The following is a 19,536-nucleotide window of genomic DNA, read 5'->3' on the forward strand; positions in this document are numbered from 1 at the left end:
GCAGTGGAGGACAGGAGTGCCTGGCGTTCTCTGGTCCATGGGGTCACGAAGAGTCGGACACGACTAAACGACTAAACAACAACAACAACATCAAGTTTGTCACTAAAAGCTTATCCACACGACACTAGAGCAAACCTGAGTTTGCAACCAGGTGTGCATTTGACAAACACTGCAGGCAATCCCATCACTTTGAGAAGTACCGCTGTCTGATACAAAGATTTGTGTGTTTCATTCATAGGCTATATTTTTAAGATACAGACTTTTAACAGGGAATGTCCAGCCTTTGGTTCTAAATCTCTGTCTGCAAAATTGTAATAACCATCAACAGCTAATTCCTCCTTCTTCAAAGCAACAATGTTTTAATGCAAAGTGATTTCAACATAAAAGGGAAAAGGTGTGTTCAGTTATGTATCATTTTTGGACTGAAAGCGACAAGTGTTCGCTGGATAGATTTTTTATTCCAAACATGGGATGAATTAGCAAATATTGACAACTTACACTCCCATTTCTGTTTTTGCTGGAATTCTCAGACATCCCATATCCTAATAAGTTACAATATGGCCAGATCAGGTTGATCAGTTTGCCAGTATAATACCAGAATTGAACACTGCCATTATGTGCACATTTACAAGTGGAAATGCAGCTATTTGCCACTGGACAGATACCTCCATATGATGCTTTAGTCAGACAAGTAGTCCATTTCATCAGGGCTGTCACTTCAGATTGGTAGTAAGTCTCCAGGATCCAAACTCAGCCCCATTCCCAGTTCTGTTATATGAGATCATTCTCAAGTCCAGGATGTAGGAAGGCTGGCTGCTCCAGGGAGGGTTGCACCCCGCTGAAAGCAATCATTTCTCATTTATGCTGCTATTATAAATAACTTAGTCTCATTGCTGGAAATATGTACTTTCACACTCATTTGTGTACAGATAATTCAGAAACTCCAAAGTGCAGCACCCCAGATTACTGTGTTGTTGTTGTTTAGTCGTTTAGTCGTGTCCGACTCTTCGTGACCCCCTGGACCAGAGCACGCCAGGCAATCCTGCCTTCCACTGCCTCCCACAGTTTGGTCAGACTCATGCTGGTAGCTTCGAGAACACTGTCCAGCCATCTCATCCTCTGTCGTCCCCTTCTCCTTGTGCCCTCCATCATTCCCAGCATCAGGATCTTTTCCAGGGAGTCTTCTCTTCTCATGAGGTGGCCAAAGTATTGGAGCCTCAGCTTCACGATCTGTCCTTCCAGTGAGCACTCAGGGCTGATTTCCTTCAGAATGGAGAGGTTTTATCTTCTTGCAGTCCATGGGACTCTCAAGAGTCTCCTCCAGCACCAGAATTCAAAAGCATCGATTCTTCGGCGATCAGCCTTTTTTATGGACCAGATTACTGTGCTGGGGTTCAAATTAGAGCTCAAATAAGTCCTGTTTTAAAACAGCTACACTGGATGCAGGCTCATTTGATGCGGCAGCTAAAAAAGCCAATGCAATTCTTGGCTGCATGAATAGGAGTATAGCATCTAGATCAAGGGAAGTAATAGTGCCACTGTATTCTGCTCTGGTCAGACCTCACCTGGAGTACTGTGTCCAGTTCTGGGCACCACAGTTCAAGAAGGACACTGACAAACTGGAACGTGTCCAGAGGAGGGCAACCAAAATGGTCAAAGGCCTGGAAACGATGCCTTATGAAGAACGGCTAAGGGAGCTGGGCATGTTTAGCCTGGAGAAGAGGAGGTTAAGGGGTGATATGATAGCCATGTTCAAATATATAAAAGGATGTCACATAGAGGAGGGAGAAAGGTTGTTTTCTGCTGCTCCAGAGAAGCGGACACAGAGCAATGGTTCCAAACTACAAGAAAAAAGATTCCACCTAAACATTAGGAAGAACTTCCTGACAGTAAGAGCTGTTCGACAGTGGAATTTGCTGCCAAGGAGTGTGGTGGAGTCTCCTTCTTTGGAGGTCTTTAAGCAGAGGCTTGACAACCATATGTCAGGAGTGCTCTGATGGTGTTTCCTGCTTGGCAGGGGGTTGGACTCGATGGCCCTTGTGGTCTCTTCCAACTCTATGATTCTATGATTCTATGATTTCTGGGCCCAGTTTAAGCTACTCACGTTAGGGTTTAAAGCCCCATATATCTGAAAGACTGTTTCCACCCCTATTCACCTTATTGGGGGCTTTCTTGGTCCTCTGGCCACCCTCAGAGGTGTTGGGGAAAGGTGGCTCAGGAGAGGGTTTTCTCTGTGTCAGCCCCTAAATTGTGGAACTCGCCCCGTCCCGTCCCCAGAAGCACCTAGCATCTTCATTGTTGCAGAGGCACCCCTTTGCAACAGTTAAAATATTTTGTTTTTGTGGGACACATCTCTCCTGCTTAATTTATACTGTTCTGGTTCATATGGAATGGCTGTGGTGGTTTTATCTGTTTTTGCAATTGTTGTAACATGGCCTGGGATCTTAGGGTGAAGAGCGGGTAAGATCTTTTGTAATAAATAGAATAAAAGAACTGAAATTGAACCTGGGAACTTCAGCATGTCCAACTCTTTCCTTCCTTCCATATTTTGTCTCCCACTCTCTCTCAGCCTTAAATTATCCCACTATACTAAATATAGGCCAGACCTTGCATGCTTCTCTTCTGAAACTCTCCACTGTGGGAACCTAAGTTGAACGTTCTAAAACTGTGCCTTCTATACAAATAAATATATCTCTATCCTTTTGTATTCTTTCTAAGAACAAAATTGGTATATTTACGTGCCTAACCACCATTCTCCTTTGTATGCTTTCTCAGAAGTAAATCCTACTGAGCTCAAGGGGATCACAGCTCAATAAAACAATTTATTAAATTTATCTTCATAAAAAGTGTATAGTTGTTCACTATTAAGCCTATTTAATTGCTGGTAGAAAGTGAGCTCCATGAATACTAGTCACAAAATGGCTACCATGGGGAGCATGGCATAACACAGGCATAGGCAAACTCAACCCTCCAGATGTTTTGAGACTACAGTTCCCATCATCCCTGGTCCTGTTAGCTAGGGATGATGGGAGTTGTAGTCCCAAAACATCTGGAGGGCCGAGTTTGCCTATGCCTGGCCTAACACAAAGAGGCTGCCATGTGGGAAGTGACATGACACAAAATGGTTGCTGCATCTAAAAAAAGCAGAAAAAGAGAGAGCGCCACAATGTGTTGCAGGCATGCCAGCACTTCCGCCTCCAATCTCCTGCCCATCAACTAAGAAAAGACACCTACATCTGCCACTGCTGGGCACAGACAAAAGCTCTTTTCAGAACCATTTAGGGAGGACACATGTGCAATCTGGCATCCAGTGAAATGTGGGCAGCTTTATTTATTTATTGGATTCCATTTATCAGTTACTTCACCTAGAATGTCTCAAAGCAAATGTGTTGCTTGATTTATCAGAGTCAACCCATGTCAGTCAAAATTGCTAAAGCAATCCATGACTGCAGCCCGACACATGGGGCTGTGGTTGGTGGGTGTGAAAAAGAAATATTGAAGCATAATCGGAGAACCCAAATACTGTTGCTGGAAATGAAGGGTTTGAATTGCACAACTGCTGGGGAACTTTCTAGCTGGAAAACTGAACTGATCTGTGTTATGTGTAGCAGATATGGCTCAAGAATGTGCAGTTTAAAGCAATGGCTCCATTTTACAGGTTTAAGGATTACAGAGAACCACCATGGTCTGAAAACCAGTATGAATTTTCTAAGCAGTACTGGACTGTTTTATCTGCCCGTTTGGCCTTTGTCATTATCTTTCAGGTAAACCCTTTCTGCGTTATATTACTTCACCGCCACATGCAATGCATTGATTGCTGCCTGCAGTACTTGTTTGTCTATCGATTTTTATTCACCCTTGTTCACTAACCCTTTCAAATTCCCTTGCCCTTGTGGAACAGTCTCAGCTAAACTAGAAGAGAATTAAAACATCTTGATGTATTGGTGTCTGTTCAGCTAACAGTATATTGCTGATGGAGTATTGGAAGCAGCCCAGAGACAGTTATATTATTGAGCAGTCTCCATGCCTTGTCCCCGCCCAGCGTGTGAGAGCGGTGAGGGCTGGGTTAGTGCGCTCGGTCCACACTTGGGGATATGCGCACATGCACCCCAGGCACTGGTGGAGAGCACTACACACCTGGCTATACCTCCCCAAAATGAGTGCTTTAGGGATCTTTTCACTGCTGTAAGGAACACGTCTTCCTCCTGCTTATTTAATTTATTTCTCATGCAGAACCTGGTAATGTTCCTCAGCGTGCTTGTTGACTGGATGATCCCAGACATCCCCAAGGATATCAGTGAGCAGATCAAGAAAGAAAAGAGCGTGCTGGTTGATTTCTTCTTGAAGGAAGAGCACGAGAAACTGAAACTGATAGAAAACTTTATCAGGCGAGACAAGCAAAGGAGCAAAAATGAGACAAGAGGAAGGAGAATTCGAGCGGCAAGTTTCTGCCAGTTCAACCGAAGTCAACGGGGCAGCTTAACATCCTTTAGTTCACACCACACTGATGTATGATTCCTTGAGGGCACATCTGCACCACTTATAATCGCTCTGTCCCCAGAGAACTGTAGTAGTGAAAGACGCTTATGTTCTTCAGCTGAATATTCTCATCATCACTCTAGTCCTGCTACAGCTCCCAAGATTTGGAGAGGAATACATGACAGCTGAGCTAGCATGATGCACATATAGGTTTGTAGTGCAAGAAATAACAGCCAGTACAAAACATATCGAATAATAATTTACCTATTGTCTGGTTAGATCTTGAGGGGGGAAGTGATTGGCTATTGTTTTGGAGAAATAGATTATACTGGTTTTCAGAAGCTTCATTTTTAAATTTCTCTGCAGTATTCTTAATCAGATGTCCTACGTGAAAACACGCTGTATATTTATCTTACAAACTCATGTAATTTTATACCAATTTGCCTGCATTGGTTCTTCTGCCCCATCCCAAATCCTGAGAATTATAGTTTGGTGAGAGTTCTAATACCTCTCTTAGAACCCCCCCCCCTCCTTCACAGAACTACCTTAAGAGTACACCAGCCCATATTGATGGGCCTCGTTTTGAGTGGCTGGACTGAAAGCTGCAGAACCGTAAAAACAAAATATTTACAGAGCACTTTGACATTTAGTAATGTTTCTCTCTCATTAACAGCAGACCTACCAACTCAGAAGTAAGTCACATAGAGTCTAGCAGGGCTTACCCTCAGGTAAGTGAGTATAGGATTGCAATCTAAAAGTATGAAAAGGCTAAGAGAGACCACAGCATGCATATCTGATAGAGAGTGAGAAGAACACTCTGCTTAGAGCCTGATTTTCTCCTCTTTCCAGTCCATCATCACATTTTGTTTCAGTTTCCACATACAGAAGTACATGTGCCTAGCACCATTCATGAAGTGTATCCACAAGAACCCCCCCCCCAAAAAAAAAATTCCTGCATTGTGAGGCAGGGGGGTTGGACTAGATCAGTGTTTCCCAACCTTTGGTCTCCAGCTGTTTTTGGACTACAAGTCCCATCATCCCTAGCTAGCAAGACCAAAGGTCAGGGATGATGGGAATTGTAGTCCAAAAAGAGCTGGAGACCAAAGGTTGGGAAACACTGGACTAGATGACCCTTCCAACTCTACAATTCTATGATTTTAAGAGTAAATTATACTTTTTCCAACCTAGGCAACCCACTTGTGATTTAGACAGTACCAAGCTTGTGTTCTTGTCCCATGGCTCAGTCCCATCTGATGAGCAAGTGGGACATAAATGATGGTGTACAGCTGGGCAGGGAGCAGGAGACATAATGAGGAAGGTGGTGCAACAGTGGCAACCTGTCCTTGGGTACCAGCACCATTTAGAGTACAGGTAGGTTGTCTAGGTTGTGAGCAGCAACTCTTTCCCTCTCTGCTACCTTGTCTCCTTGTTGCCCCCTTTTGTCATCTTCCCCATTGTCAACCTGCTCCATCGGTGCAGAGACCTGTCTGTTTTTGCTTTTGAAACTATGTAAAGCACCATGTACACTGATGTTATGAATAAAAATAAAAATAGTACTTTAAATCATGGGTTTTGCTCAACACCCACACAAACAACAGGGAAAGCCCAATCCTGCTCTTCCTAAATGTGCACATTTGGAAATTCGGACTGAGTACAAGAATCCATGAAACATCACTTAAACCAGCTTTAATGGGGAAAATGTCCATTTTAGAATACTGAAGTTATCATTGAAATTACGATGCTGTAAATGGCTGGCTGATACAAGCATATCTATAAGTGATAACCTGTAGCTTCATCTTCAGATGAAGCACAGCATTTTAGTTCACTGATATCCCTAAGAGGGATTTAATGTAATTTTATGCATTAACTTAGTACTTGATCACACTTATCACTTGCTGCTGTACAATGACAGTAAATCAAGATGTTCCTATGTAAAATTCAGAAAGTTACTACTTAGGCATGCCATCTAAATGTATTTAAAGAATATTGTTATGAGGGGATTTTTGGATTCCCCCCCCCTTATTCCTTGATCAACTTTCTGTTAGTTAGAAAGACAAATGGCCAGAGTGGAGATTTGAGAAGCTAGATGCAAAAGCGGCATGCTGAGAAGCCAAAGAGAAAAAGATTCTGCTGGAATCTAAGGCTGTAGCTATGGGAGAAGACACCCTTGAGTGTTGATGCTTGGAACCCCTCCATCATAGGCTCAGGTTGTACATATGTGTAAATAAACCATACATCATAAAGACACCACAGTCTCCGCTGTCCCTCATTCCCAAAGGAAACACAAACCCAAGTAAGTTTCTGAAACTCCTGGAATCTTACACTACTAAGAGATAGCGATGGTGGCATGCAACAATAATTTTATTTCTATCAAGATTGGCCTTGCACCAGGGGGCCTCACTCCCTAGACCCTATAACCACCACATGTTATCTTATGGGTTTTTTGTGTGAGGTAAAACTTTGGTACTTGGAGACTTCAGGCAGAAGTTGAGCAAATAACAGTGGTTTATTATACAGAAGAAAGGTGTTAAAGCAAATGAAGTGTCAGGAGATAAAGTTCTTTCAGGAAACAGTTCACTCATAATTATAGTAAATCAAGCGGATGTTACAGGCTTCTAGACTAGTTGGTTCAGTGTTCAGCTTGTTTCTAGTTTGGTTACTTCAGTTTCTTAAAACTTCATTGCATAGGTGTTAGAGCTTAACACTTTGCTTCTCAGACAAGGTGGTACTTTCTGTCAGCTTCCTAACCTCTTAACAATCCCACTCCTGCGGTATTTCCAAATAACAGACCCAGGGGATCACCACCCCCTCCTAAACTGGTTTGGGAGTCTTCTCTTTCTGGAAAATCTCTCCCCTCTTGACTGGAAGGAGACTTGAGGAGACTTTATCCTCACAGCTTCCACAGCTCAGACTCAGCCCTCCAGAAAACTCCTGTCTGAATACTTTCACAAGACACGTGTCCAGAGGAGGGCAACCAAAATGAGGGAACGTGTCCAGAGGAGGGCAACCAAAATGGTCAAAGGCCTGGAAACGATGCCTTATGAAGAACGGCTAAGGGAGCTGGGCATGTTTAGCCTGGAGAAGAGGAGGTTAAGGGGTGATATGATAGCCATGTTCAAATATATAAAAGGATGTCACATAGAGGAGGGAGAAAGGTTGTTTTCTGCTGCTCCAGAGAAGCGGACACGGAGCAATGGTTCCAAACTACAAGAAAGAAGATTCCACCTAAACATTAGGAAGAACTTCCTGACAGTAAGAGCTGTTTGACAGTGGAATTTGCTGCCAAGGAGTGTGGTGGAGTCTCCTTCTTTGGAGGTCTTTAAGCAGAGGCTTGACAACCATATGTCAGGAGTGCTCTGATGGTGTTTCCTGCTTGGCAGGGGGTTGGACTCAATGGCCCTTGTGGTCTCTTCCAACTCTATGATTCTATGATTCTATGAATCTATGACACTAAACACTGTCTTGCTAGCTAAGCTCAGAGACTCCTTTCTCTGGCTGTAGATAGTTTTCCTCAGAGTGGATGTTATACACACAGATCAGATCCAATTCTCCAACTCTCCCTCCAACTATTTCCCTTAAACTATATGCCAAACTATCTGAACCCTCCCTCAGAAACGGCTCCTTTCCCTTTCCCTCCAAAAACTGCTGGCTCCACCCCCTGTCTGTCTGTCTGTCTGTCTGTCTGTCTTGGTAACCAATCAGAGAGAAGTTCTGGCCTTCTAGTGGAATTTTGAAGCACTATAAAACCACATTCTGGTCCGGCTCAGCTGTCCATCACAGCCCCATGCCTCCCCATGCCAGGGTCTCGGTTCCAATTTTGGGCCCTTGGCCAGTTATTTATGAAGGAAAATCCTGCTCTTAAGAGAGCAAACCACATGGTGCAAATCTTGTGCACAATGGTCCATGATATGCACAAATGAGGGCACCCAGAATTACTTAGCATGATCTTTGGAATGTCTTGGACAGTTGTGTTCTCATTTATTCATAGATCGTTCAGAGCACCTCAAGGAGAAACTTTCCCAATGTTTAATGCATTTTCATTGTATATAGCCTCCATTGTTCCACAGAATCTGAGAAAGTTGAGCCACTGGGGGGAGGAGAGAGAGGGAGAGAGAGAGAGAACGAGCAGGTGGCTGTGGTTAAATTGCATCTAGAATTTCATCCTTTTTCTGTGAAAGTTAATGTATGTTAGCCTACTGGACAGTCTCTGGAGTCTTGCATAGTTCCCCACCCCTCCACCCCATCTCTAAGCTCCAGCAAGGCTGGGAAAAGAAAAAGCTGCCTTGCTGGGTTATCAAAGCCTTGACTGACAGCTTCCCTGTCTGCATATGTGATACACTATCTATTTTTATCTTGATCCTGAAAGCTCAGTTTAATAGAAACTTGGCAGGTTGGTTCTGAGCGCTGGTTCGGTCCCCAAGGATTAACATTCCCACAGAAACCTTTGACTTCTCTTCCCATCCCCCAGGTCGCAAATGAAAGCCTCTCCTAAATGCCTATAACTGGAGATCTGCCGATTGCCCAACTCCCCATTCCATTGTTGAACTCACCATTTTCTCACAGTGCAGTCCTTCCTTATCAGCCTGAAACTTGTAAGGCTACCCGTAAAGTGACTGCCATTGTACTTTCACCTCTCTGAAGGTTCCCTTTCCCCTCTCTTTCTCCAGCACAGTCGCCCAAACTGCTTTATTCAATAGAAACCTGAAAGCATATGGAAATATAAAGTAAGCCCAAACAATAAGCAGTACCCAATCCACTAAAAATAATGAAAAAATGTTCCTTGGATATGATGGAAAATGATGGAAAGGCCACAGCCAGCAGGATTCTGCAAAGCTAATACTGAAATCAGTGGGTTCAAGTACACTTTCATACGCAGTGGGAAATATGAGGAACTGCCTCTATGACAAAAATGCTTTTCGAAACTAAATATGAGAAGTTCATCTTCTAGAACCAGAAAGAGATGCAGTCACATGAGTTCCTCTGGTGCCACAGCTGAAGTGGGGGAAACACACATGAAGAAAAAGAAGAGTTTTGTGTGTGGGAAGCGAGGCAGAGAGAACGCAGAGGGGGAAATAAACTAAGAGAAAATTACTAAAGTTAGGCATTTCTATTGCACTTTGAACTGCAGCTTAAGAGAAGCTGAGCGTTAGTGCATTTTGCTCAGATGAAAAATGCTGTAATTAAGGTTAATACTTGGAGACAGGAAATGCCCGTGTGACGTAGAGGAAAATACGGAAGATTTAATACACTGGTCTCCCTTCACATCTGCAGCAGCACCAAGTATGGAAACAGATTTTTGCTCATGGGTCTTTTTCACCTTTGAGGCTGGCTGCTACCATATGCACACTATTCATACTGTTCCTGCTGCTACTGCTACCCCTGACCTTATACAATCCTGTCTCGAAGGCAAACTGAGGGTAGTGTATATGGTGCCTTCCTTTGCTTATCTTCACAACAGACGTGTGAGACACATCAGACTGCAAGTTACTAGCCAGCCATGACCCAGTTAGCTTCACAGTTGAGTGGGGACTTTGAACTTGGCTAGTTCAGGCTTGCTGTCCCTTCAGCTTAGTCAGAAAGTTGCTTCTTCCTGTCAGGGACTCTGGTAACCTCTGACTGCAAACTGACAGCTGTGTGAGCTACCTAAGGCTTGTCAGGCCCGGTCTGAAAGGAAAGGGAATGTGTTCCCTAAGGTGCCCTGTACCAGCAAACAATATATCACTTTTGACAATCTTTTTAAGCACGGGTGGGGGCAAAAAGTATTCATTCAGAAACAGGGCAGTTCCAATCCAGGATCAAGCAGAAAGACCTTCCATTTTTTACTTTCAAACTGAGCACGCGAAGAGGGCTTTTGTAACACAACCAAACCAACAGCTGGTTCTGAGCTATGACTCATATTGTGTCTTAGTTCGTGGTCATTATCTAGTTCATGGCTTATGGTTGTGAACCATACTGTTTTCCTACAACATGCTTGCACTTGTGTCAGCCAAGTGAACCTCAATCTTGTTGGCTTCTCGGGAGTTCACCCAGCCTCCTTTTTTGCTGTTTACAAAGGGATTGCAAAAGCAGGGGAGAGGTTAGGAATCAGACAGCCCACAATTCAGGCCAGGAGGCCCAAGCTGTAGCTTGCATGGCATACCTTGCATGTTCAGTCTCCAGCTTAAAGGATATGAGGCAACCAAGCCGGAAAGGACCTCTGTGAAAGCCTTTGCTGGCTCATACATTGTGTAAGTGTGTCCTACAGTAAGTGGTTAATAAAAGAATGTGCAATCATAATAATAGAATACTTGCTTTTTAGATACATATTATATGAGGAAAAATAAGTCCCATATGTTTACATGACTTCCTTTTTATGATACAGTACTTTCTTTTATCCTTAATTGAACACAATTCCATTAATAGAGTGCCTTGTGGGAATGTTCTGCTTCAGTTACATGGCTTCATAAAACAGTCTTCTTCTTCTTAATAATAATAATAAATAATTTATAGTTTACAAGCCTGATTTTATTCCAATCTCAGCTCAAGTGTACATTTTTCATAGGAGTATTTCATAGTCTATTCTATAAAGTGCTTTCTTAAAATAGGACATGTATTTGCTTTCCCCTTATTCAGTGAGGTTACTTTCCATATGGGCTAAGGTGCGTATAAAAAAAGGATTGTTGTTGTTGTTTAGTTGTTTAGTCGTTTCTGACTCTTCGTGACCCCATGGACCAGAGCATGCCAGGCACTCCTGTCTTCCACTGCCTCCCGCAGTTTGGTCAGACTCATGTTTGTGGCTTCGAGAACACCATCCAACCATCTCGTCCTCTGTCATCCCCTTCTCCTTGTGCCCTCCATCTTTCCCAACATCAGGGTCTTTTCCAGGGAGTCTTCTCTTCTCATGAGGTAGCCAAAGTATTGGAGCCTTAGCTTCACGATCTGTCCTTCCAGTGACCACTCAGGGCTGATTTCCTTAAGAATGGATGTGTTTGATCTTCTTGCAGTCCATGGGACACTCAAGAGTCTCCTCCAGCACCATAATTCAAAAGCATCAATTCTTTGGCGATCAACCTTCTTTATGGTCCAGCTCTCACTTCCATACATCACTACTGGGAAAACCATGGCTTTAACTATACGGACCTTTGTTGGCAAGGTGATGTCTCTGCTTTTTAAGATGCTGTCTAGGTTTGCCATCGCCTTTCTCCCAAAGAGCAGGCGTCTTTTAATTTCGTGGCTGCTGTCACCATCTGCGGTGATCATGGAGCCCAAGAAAGTAAAATCTCTCACTGCCTCCATTTCTTCCCTTTCTATTTGCCAGGAGGTGATGGGACCAGTGGCCATGATCTTCGGTTTTTTTGATGTTGAGCTTCAGACCATATTTTGCGCTCTCCTCTTTCACCCTCATTAAAAGGTTCTTTAATTCCTCTTCACTTTCTGCCATCAAGGTTGTGTCATCTGCATATCTGAGATTGTTGATATCCAAAAAAAGGATACACACACACACAAAGACACACATACACCAGTCAATGGTGTAGATGCTCAAAGACAGATTGGGCAGAAAGGTCTCTTGCGCAAGCCTACCGAAATGAATAGGCACCATGCAAGACCATAGTCCTTGAAACAAGAGCATGCTAGACCTTCTGTGGTTCTGGATAGTTTAATAATGAATAAGCATTGGTGCTTTTTTTACTACCCATGTTCTTTTCATATTATTGGTTTAACTGTTCTGGGAACAGTTTGTTTAAAAATAATGAACTATGTCAACATTCTGCGGGAAATGAGGCCATAAGGAGAAACAGTCTTTCTTCTTCCTAAGCATCCTTCTCTACCATGCCAACATTGTATTCACATTCAGAGTTCTTATTTTTAATTCATAGGAAAACTTACGACATCCGTAACCAAGAAGCAAACAATGTGTAAGAGAGTGACTGTGATTAGATCCATCCATGGACATCTGTTGCCTTATATGACAGGGAAAAATTACGTATGCAAGTCATGCAATAGACTCCTGGCCATGGTGAATTTCCAGAAGGTCTGCAGAATTTCTGACCCAGCACAGCTGTCAGCATCTAGATCAAGGGAAGTAATAGTGCCACTGTATTCTGCTCTGGTCAGACCTCACCTGGAGTACTGTGTCCAGTTCTGGGCACCACCGTTCAAGAAGGACACTGACAAACTGGAACGTGTCCAGAGGAGGGCAACCAAAATGGTCAAAGGCCTGGAAACGATGCCTTATGAGGAATGGCTAAGGGAGCTGGGCATGTTTAGCCTGGAGAAGAGGAGGTTAAGGGGTGATATGATAGCCATGTTCAAATATATAAAAGGATGTCACATAGAGGAGGAAGAAAGGTTGTTTTCTGCTGCTCCAGAGAAGCGGACACAGAGCAATGGTTCCAAACTACAAGAAAGAAGATTCCACCTAAACATTAGGAAGAACTTCCTGACAGTAAGAGCTGTTTGACAGTGGAATTTGCTGCCAAGGAGTGTGGTGGAGTCTCCTTCTTTGGAGGTCTCTAAGCAGAGGCTTGACAACCATATGTCAGGAGTGCTCTGATGGTGTTTCCTGCTTGGCAGGGGGTTGGACTTGATGGCCCTTGTGGTCTCTTCCAACTCTATGATTCTATGATTCTATGATTCTATGATTCTACAGCTCCTCAGATGGTGCCACTGTTCATCTCCCTTTCTGACGATTTGTGGGGCAGACTCTCCCAAGTGTTCCTATTCAGTCCATGTCCAGAGACCTCACTGCTCAAGGCTGTCACTTTTCCAGCTCCCCTATTTGTAGCTTAAGGCCTCAGTTGCAGCAACTGACTTCAGAGACCTTGGACTGGAGAACAGACCACCTTCCAGGTAGATTTGGGTACAGCACCCTGTGGCCTACTCTGCATGTGGACTTTCCCTTGTGAATTTGAAGCAATGTCCTCAAAATTGCAGCCCTTCTCTTTGATTGCCCAGAAGGTGGCGTTTTGTTTCATCATGGCAAATAGAAACATGATAATCACGCCTATGCAAATCCTGAAACCACACGCACAAAGCCACAACCTTACCTTATAAGTAATGGAGCAGCCTGGTACACCAACCAGATTGATCCTGTTACGGAATATTGTGTGATACTTCAGACAGCTTTTTGCCCAGTCAGAAACCTGAGCAAGGAACTGAGGGGTCAGGGAGGTGGGGGGCATAAAAGGATTTCAGTGACACTAGTAAAATCCCTCTGCAGGGTTTTACACATTCTTTGCATTCCACCAGATACCATGATGCACAAGAATAAGATTCAATAGTGTGATAACATTTCTTTTTTAAAAAAACAACAAAACTTCACAACGTTCCTCACAACATTGTGTCCTCAGCCGTGGTCTGTAATTGACACTTTTGGTTACAGAACATAATTGAAGATGCAGAGCAGTTCATCTCAATGGCCCTGATGATGATGATGATGATGATTTTAATGCATAAATAAAGCCATTACACCTTTAATCTTGTGCACCTTTGAGACTCTGTCTCTCCTTGTGACTGGTGCCTTCCCTCCTTCTCTTTTTCCGCTGGAATCCACCAAAAGCAAAATCTGAGGCAAGGCTGGAGATTCCCGCTCAGGTGAAACTTCTGAGGGCTTGCCAAAAGTAGAATGGGTTTCATTGTAGCAGCAATAACAGCAAGTGGCTTAAACATGTTTCTGCTGAAGGCAACACATGTTTTTATAAGCAGAGACTGCGGAGGATTTAAATACCTGAATTCTCTTTTCAGTGCATACTTGCCATCCTCCCAGGAGAGCTTCACCTATTCCTCATGCCGTCATCAGGCAGGAGTAAACTGCAGATGTGAAGCCCAGTGAGATGAGAGGCCCAGACGAAAAAACCTGTTCGTACATGTAGCCCTCAAACATCCGCTGCCACTGGCTGCTACTGCATTTATTTCAGAAGAATTTAACCATTTTTTTCAGGAAAAGCAAAGAAGAGTGGAAGGGAGGGGGGGTGAGCAAAACAAGGGAAGACTTTTTCATTAAAAAAATTTTTTACGACGGTCCTGATTTTGCAAGTTTGAATTATGGCCGTTTATTTTTAAGCCACCAGTGTTACTCAAACAATTAAGAAACACCTTTTTCATAATGTTCAGCTGGTGGTCTGTTTTGATTTTTGTGTGGTTTTTATTGCATTATAATTGTTGTAAATGGCTTTGATATTTTATATGAAATTGCAATACGCAAATATTTTTTAATAACATGGACACATAATAAAAAGTTAGCTTATCAATAATGGTTACTACCTTCTTTATTTGACAGAGGCCCTATGCGCAGGCAGAAATTCAAATGATGCACATTTTCATAGCAGAGGAAAGCAGTAGCTGTTGAATTTCTCTCCCTTGGTCAGCTTCTATCAGTTTAAAAATATATATATTTGACAATTTTTTCTAGGTTAAAAATGCCATTTTCATTTTCTATGTTAAAAACCCAACTACCTTTAAGAATCAGTCTTACATATACAAACCATGATGATCTCTTGCATTTTTAGAAGTGTTTTTAAATTTTAATTTTCTTTTAAGTCACAGAGTCACATTCCCCAAGTATGCAGAAGTCACCCCCTTATTTTGGGGTGGTCTCATTTGCGTGTTCAGACCCAGAGACCTCCCCCCTAAATAAATTCAGACAAGACTCAAATTTTAGTTTGGGTTTTTGGCCGAATTTAGGCCACAACTTTATTGATTACAGAAGGTGAGTGGTTACATAGGCTCTGGTTCGACTAGCTCCCTGCACCCTTGCAGGCAGTGTTGACCCAGAGCTCTATCATAAGTCAGCCAAAGGTGAACACCTGGGTAGCCGAAAAGCCGGGAACAGACTATGCTCACCACCCAGATGCTCCCCTGGACTCAGGCACGGGCACAAGCCCCTATCAGGGGTTGACCAAACCAGTTGAGTCCCTGGATTCCTTTAACGGAATACTCTTCACATAGGCATGGTGAGACCATTCTCCCATCCCTATCACCTTGAACCATTGCCTATCCGCAACCTTACAAGTTGTAATGATTTGCTATGCAGCAGGCGAAACTCAAATGGCAACAGCCAGTCAGCCAAGTGGGGGAATTCCTGCCGTGCCCCTGTCCCAACGACACACAACACATGATGGCATAGCAAGCTCAATCGCACAATGCCCTAAAATTAGGGAGAGGTGGGCAGCTGTTCCGATGCACACGCCGAAAGAAGCAGCTCTGGGTCACGTGCATGGGTATATATAGGTCCCTCAATCCGTTTAGACTGCACCCCATTGGCCAGATTGAACCCAACATTGAGGGACCAACCAATTGGGTGTGGTGGCTAACCAATCCAACCCACCCACAACACAGGAGGTCAGTCTCCAGGTCTCACCACAACACGTGCCCTCTTTTAGGGAGGACACAATTTCACTTACAAACTAGTTCATCTGTCAAATATTTGTAACAATGACTATCTGCTAAGTGCTCAGACTCGTTCTTTGTGGCATCTTGCATTGCATGTTTGGTTGCCTCTGGAGCTGAAGGAGGGGAGGACAGAGACTGAAGAAAGAACTGTGAGTGCAGGGGGCCGCTTTCCCCATTCTTTGGACCCCCGGGGAAACCCAAAATATCTGCTGCACCTGGAACAGGGTGTGGAGAGTGAAGCTGAATGGGACACAGCTGTGGGCAGCCTGAGGATGGACCATCCACCTGCACATAAAAAGCAGGTCTAGAGGGAGAGACTAGAGTGACGTCCGCTGTTTAGAGAGACTCTTCTCATTGTGAGCTGAGAGTTAGTTTGGACTCTGGGTGAGAACCTGTAAACTCAGAGGAAGGTTATGTCAGAAGGGAAATGAACTGATATTGATAACTTTGTATTCATGTCACATTTTTATATGTAACTGTGTATTGTTGTAATATTTTTGTTCTGTCAGTTGTTGCTTCAGTTTTCCACACACCGCTTTTAGAGATATTTCTAATATATTAAACAGAATAGAAATCAAATAACCCATCAATCAATTAGTTGCCATCCTTGTATCGCTCTTGTATTGACATATGCTTGGAAAGATTTGCACTACAATCGTAAATCAATTTTAGAACAGTTTTTTTTTATGGTGTTCCTGAAAGAGTTAAAGAAATGATCGTTTTAGGAGAGGATTCTGTGTCACTCAGCCACAATTTCCATGACTCCTTGGCAATTAAATTGTTTTAAGGCTGCAGTGCAGATGTGAGTCAAAGCATCAGCTGACCATCTCTTGATTAATGGTGTGTGTTTTGGAAGTCAGATGGCAATTACAATCATCATCAAAGTATAATTTTAAAAGAATTAATAGTACATCTGCAGGGTATTAGCATAATGAACAGTCAGAGATCATATCCTCCAGTTTGGAAATCTACTATATTCCTGCCCTGTCATGGGCTCAGTCCAAATGGAAAGCAGCTTACAACAACCCTTCAGTGTAGTCTGATATTATCCTGGGCCTGTTGTTGTTCAACATCTTTATAAACAATCTGGATGAGGGAACTGAGGGGATGCTTATCAAATCTGCAGATGCCACCAAACTGGGAGGGGTAGCTAATGCCCCAGAAGACAGAATTGGGATTCAAAATGACCTTCACAGATCGGAGGACTGGGCCCAAGCTAAAAAATGAATTTCTAAAGGGACAAATATACTTCTACACTTAGGCAGGAATAATCAACTGCACTAATATATGATTGGAGAGACCTGACTTACCAGTAGTACATATAGAAAAGATCTAGGGGTCTTAGTAGACCACAAGCTGAGCATGAATCAGCAGTGCGATACAGAAGCAAACAAGCTAATGCTATTCTAGGCTACATCAGCAGAAGTCTAGTGTCCCGATTAAGGGAAGTAATAGTCTCACTCTATTCTGCCTTGGTCAGACCATACCTGGAATACTGTGGCCAGTTCTGGGCACCACAATTTAAGAAGGATATTGACTAGCTAGAATGTGTGCAGAGGAGGGCAACCAAGATGATCAAGGGTCTGGAAATCAATTCTTATGTAGAACAGTTAAGGGAGTTGGGCATGTTTAGCCTGGAAAAGAGGAGACTGATGGAAGAGATGAGGCCATCTTCAAGTATCTCGAGGGCTGTCAAAGGGAAGATGGAGGAAGCTTTTTTTCACCTGCTCCAGAGGCTAGGACCCGAACCAATGGCTTCAAGCTCCAAGAAAGGAGATTCAAACTAAACATCAGGAAAATATATATATATATTGACCAAGCTGCAGGAGGCAGTGGAAGACAGGAGTGCTGACGTGCTCTCGTCCATGGGGTCACAAAGAGTCGGACACGACTAAATGACTAAACAACAACAACAACAACAACAATTGACAAGCTGGAATGTGTCCAGAGGAGGGCAACCAAGATGATCAAGGGTCGGGTAACCAAACCTTACAAGGAACAGTTGAGGAAGCTGGGTTTAGCCTGGAAAGGAGGAGGCTGAGAAGAAGAGGAGATAATGATGATGATGATGATGATGATAAATTATTTATTTGCTGCCCAACTGACTGGGTTACCCCAGCCATTCTGGGCGGCTTCCACACTGATAAGATAGCCATCGTCAAATATCTCAAAGGCAAGATGGAGCAAGCTTGTTTCTCTTGCTCTGGAAGCTAGGACTCGAACCAATGGGTTCAAGTTACAATAAAGGAGATTCCAACTAAACATCAGGAAGAACTTTCTGACAGTAAGAGCTGTTCGAGAGTGGAATGGATGCATTTCTTCTGCCTGAAATACAAGCCTGTGGTTTCTTCTTGGAAGGAAAGATTTCCGAGTAACATTTTGATGAGACAGGCTTTGTATTCACCCTAACAATGGGACATAAACTACACAAGCACCATAAGGAATGAATTGGAATATGAATTCCTAGAAGCACTGGGTAACTTGCCATGAAGGCATTGCGGAAAATACATAAGGAGAAGAAGGTGATGTGAGAAGACAGCCGTGTGCATAATCTTCAGCAGTCATGCAAAGACCACCTGGGAGAGCTCATCTCCTTTGGTGAACCTCTTCTTACAAATGAAGTGAAAAAAATCCAAATACAACTTCACCATCCTTGCGGAAAAGGGATTTTGCTGAAACAAATACAGTGGTACCTCGGGTTAAGAACTTAATTCGTTCTGGAGTCCGTTCTTAACCTGAAACTGTTCTTAACCTGAGGTATCACTTTAGCTAATGGGGCCTCCTGCTGCTGCCGCTGCGCCGCTGCTGCACAATTTTTGTTCTCATCCTGAAGCAAAGTTCTTAACCCGAGGTACTATTTCTGGGTTAGCGGAGTCTGTAACCTGAAGTGTCTGTAACCCGAGGTACCACTGTATTAGACCCAAAACTCCTTGCCAAGACTGTTGAGTCCTGGGCCTTTTTAGTCATTTCCATAGTCCACCTCCCCTGCTTGGGGGCCAATTAGCACCCAAAGGAGACAGCTGAGTAAACTGGTATTTTTTTTTTTTTTTTGGGGGGGGGACATTTATGGACCTCCTCAGTGGTATGATTTATTAGGGGATCTTTAGTTTTGCTTCCAGAGCAATGTTGGCATATCTACCTGGGCAAGGGAAAAGTTGAGCTCTACCTCTCCTTTAAATCAGAACCAGTGAAGGCGGTGAAGGTCCTGTGTGAGTGCCTGAAAGCGGTTGGAGGATGGATGGCGGCTAACAGATTGAGGTTGAATCCTGACAAGACAGAAGTACTGGTTTTGGGGGACAGGAGGCGGGTGGGTGTGGGGGATTCCCTGGTCCTGAATGGGGTAACTGTGCCCCTGAAGGACCAGGTATGCAGCCTGGGAGTCATTTTGGACTCACAGCTGTCCATGGAGGCGCAGGTTAACTGTGTGTCCAGGGCAGCTGTCTACGAGCTCCACCTGGTACGCAGGCTAAGACCCTACCTGCCCGCGAACTGTCTCGCCAGAGTGGTGCATGCTCTAGTTATCTCCCGCTTGGACTACTGCAATGCGCTCTACGTGGGGCTACTTTTGAAGGTGACCCGGAAACTGCAATTAATCCAGAATGCGGCAGCTAGACTGGTGACTGGGAGTGGTCGCCGGGACCACATAACACCGGTTCTGAGAGATCTGCATTGGCTCCCAGTACGTTT

General features: G+C 43.7%; 1 protein-coding gene across 1 annotated transcript in view; it reads left to right on the forward strand.

Moving 5' to 3' along the window:
• Positions 1–5,406, forward strand: part of ANO2 (anoctamin 2) — a 141,234-nt gene extending 135,828 nt beyond the window's left edge. The window contains exons 23-24 of the mRNA XM_079975130.1: positions 3,659–3,764; positions 4,234–5,406. Coding sequence (XP_079831256.1) covers positions 3,659–3,764; positions 4,234–4,515 — 388 coding nt within the window. The 3' untranslated portion in view covers positions 4,516–5,406. The remainder of the gene's footprint in view (positions 1–3,658; positions 3,765–4,233) is intronic.
• The last annotated feature ends 14,130 nt before the right edge of the window (positions 5,407–19,536 follow it).

Source organism: Podarcis cretensis (assembly GCF_951804945.1).
Source record: "Podarcis cretensis genome assembly, chromosome: 5".
Lineage (NCBI taxonomy): Eukaryota > Metazoa > Chordata > Lepidosauria > Squamata > Lacertidae > Podarcis > Podarcis cretensis.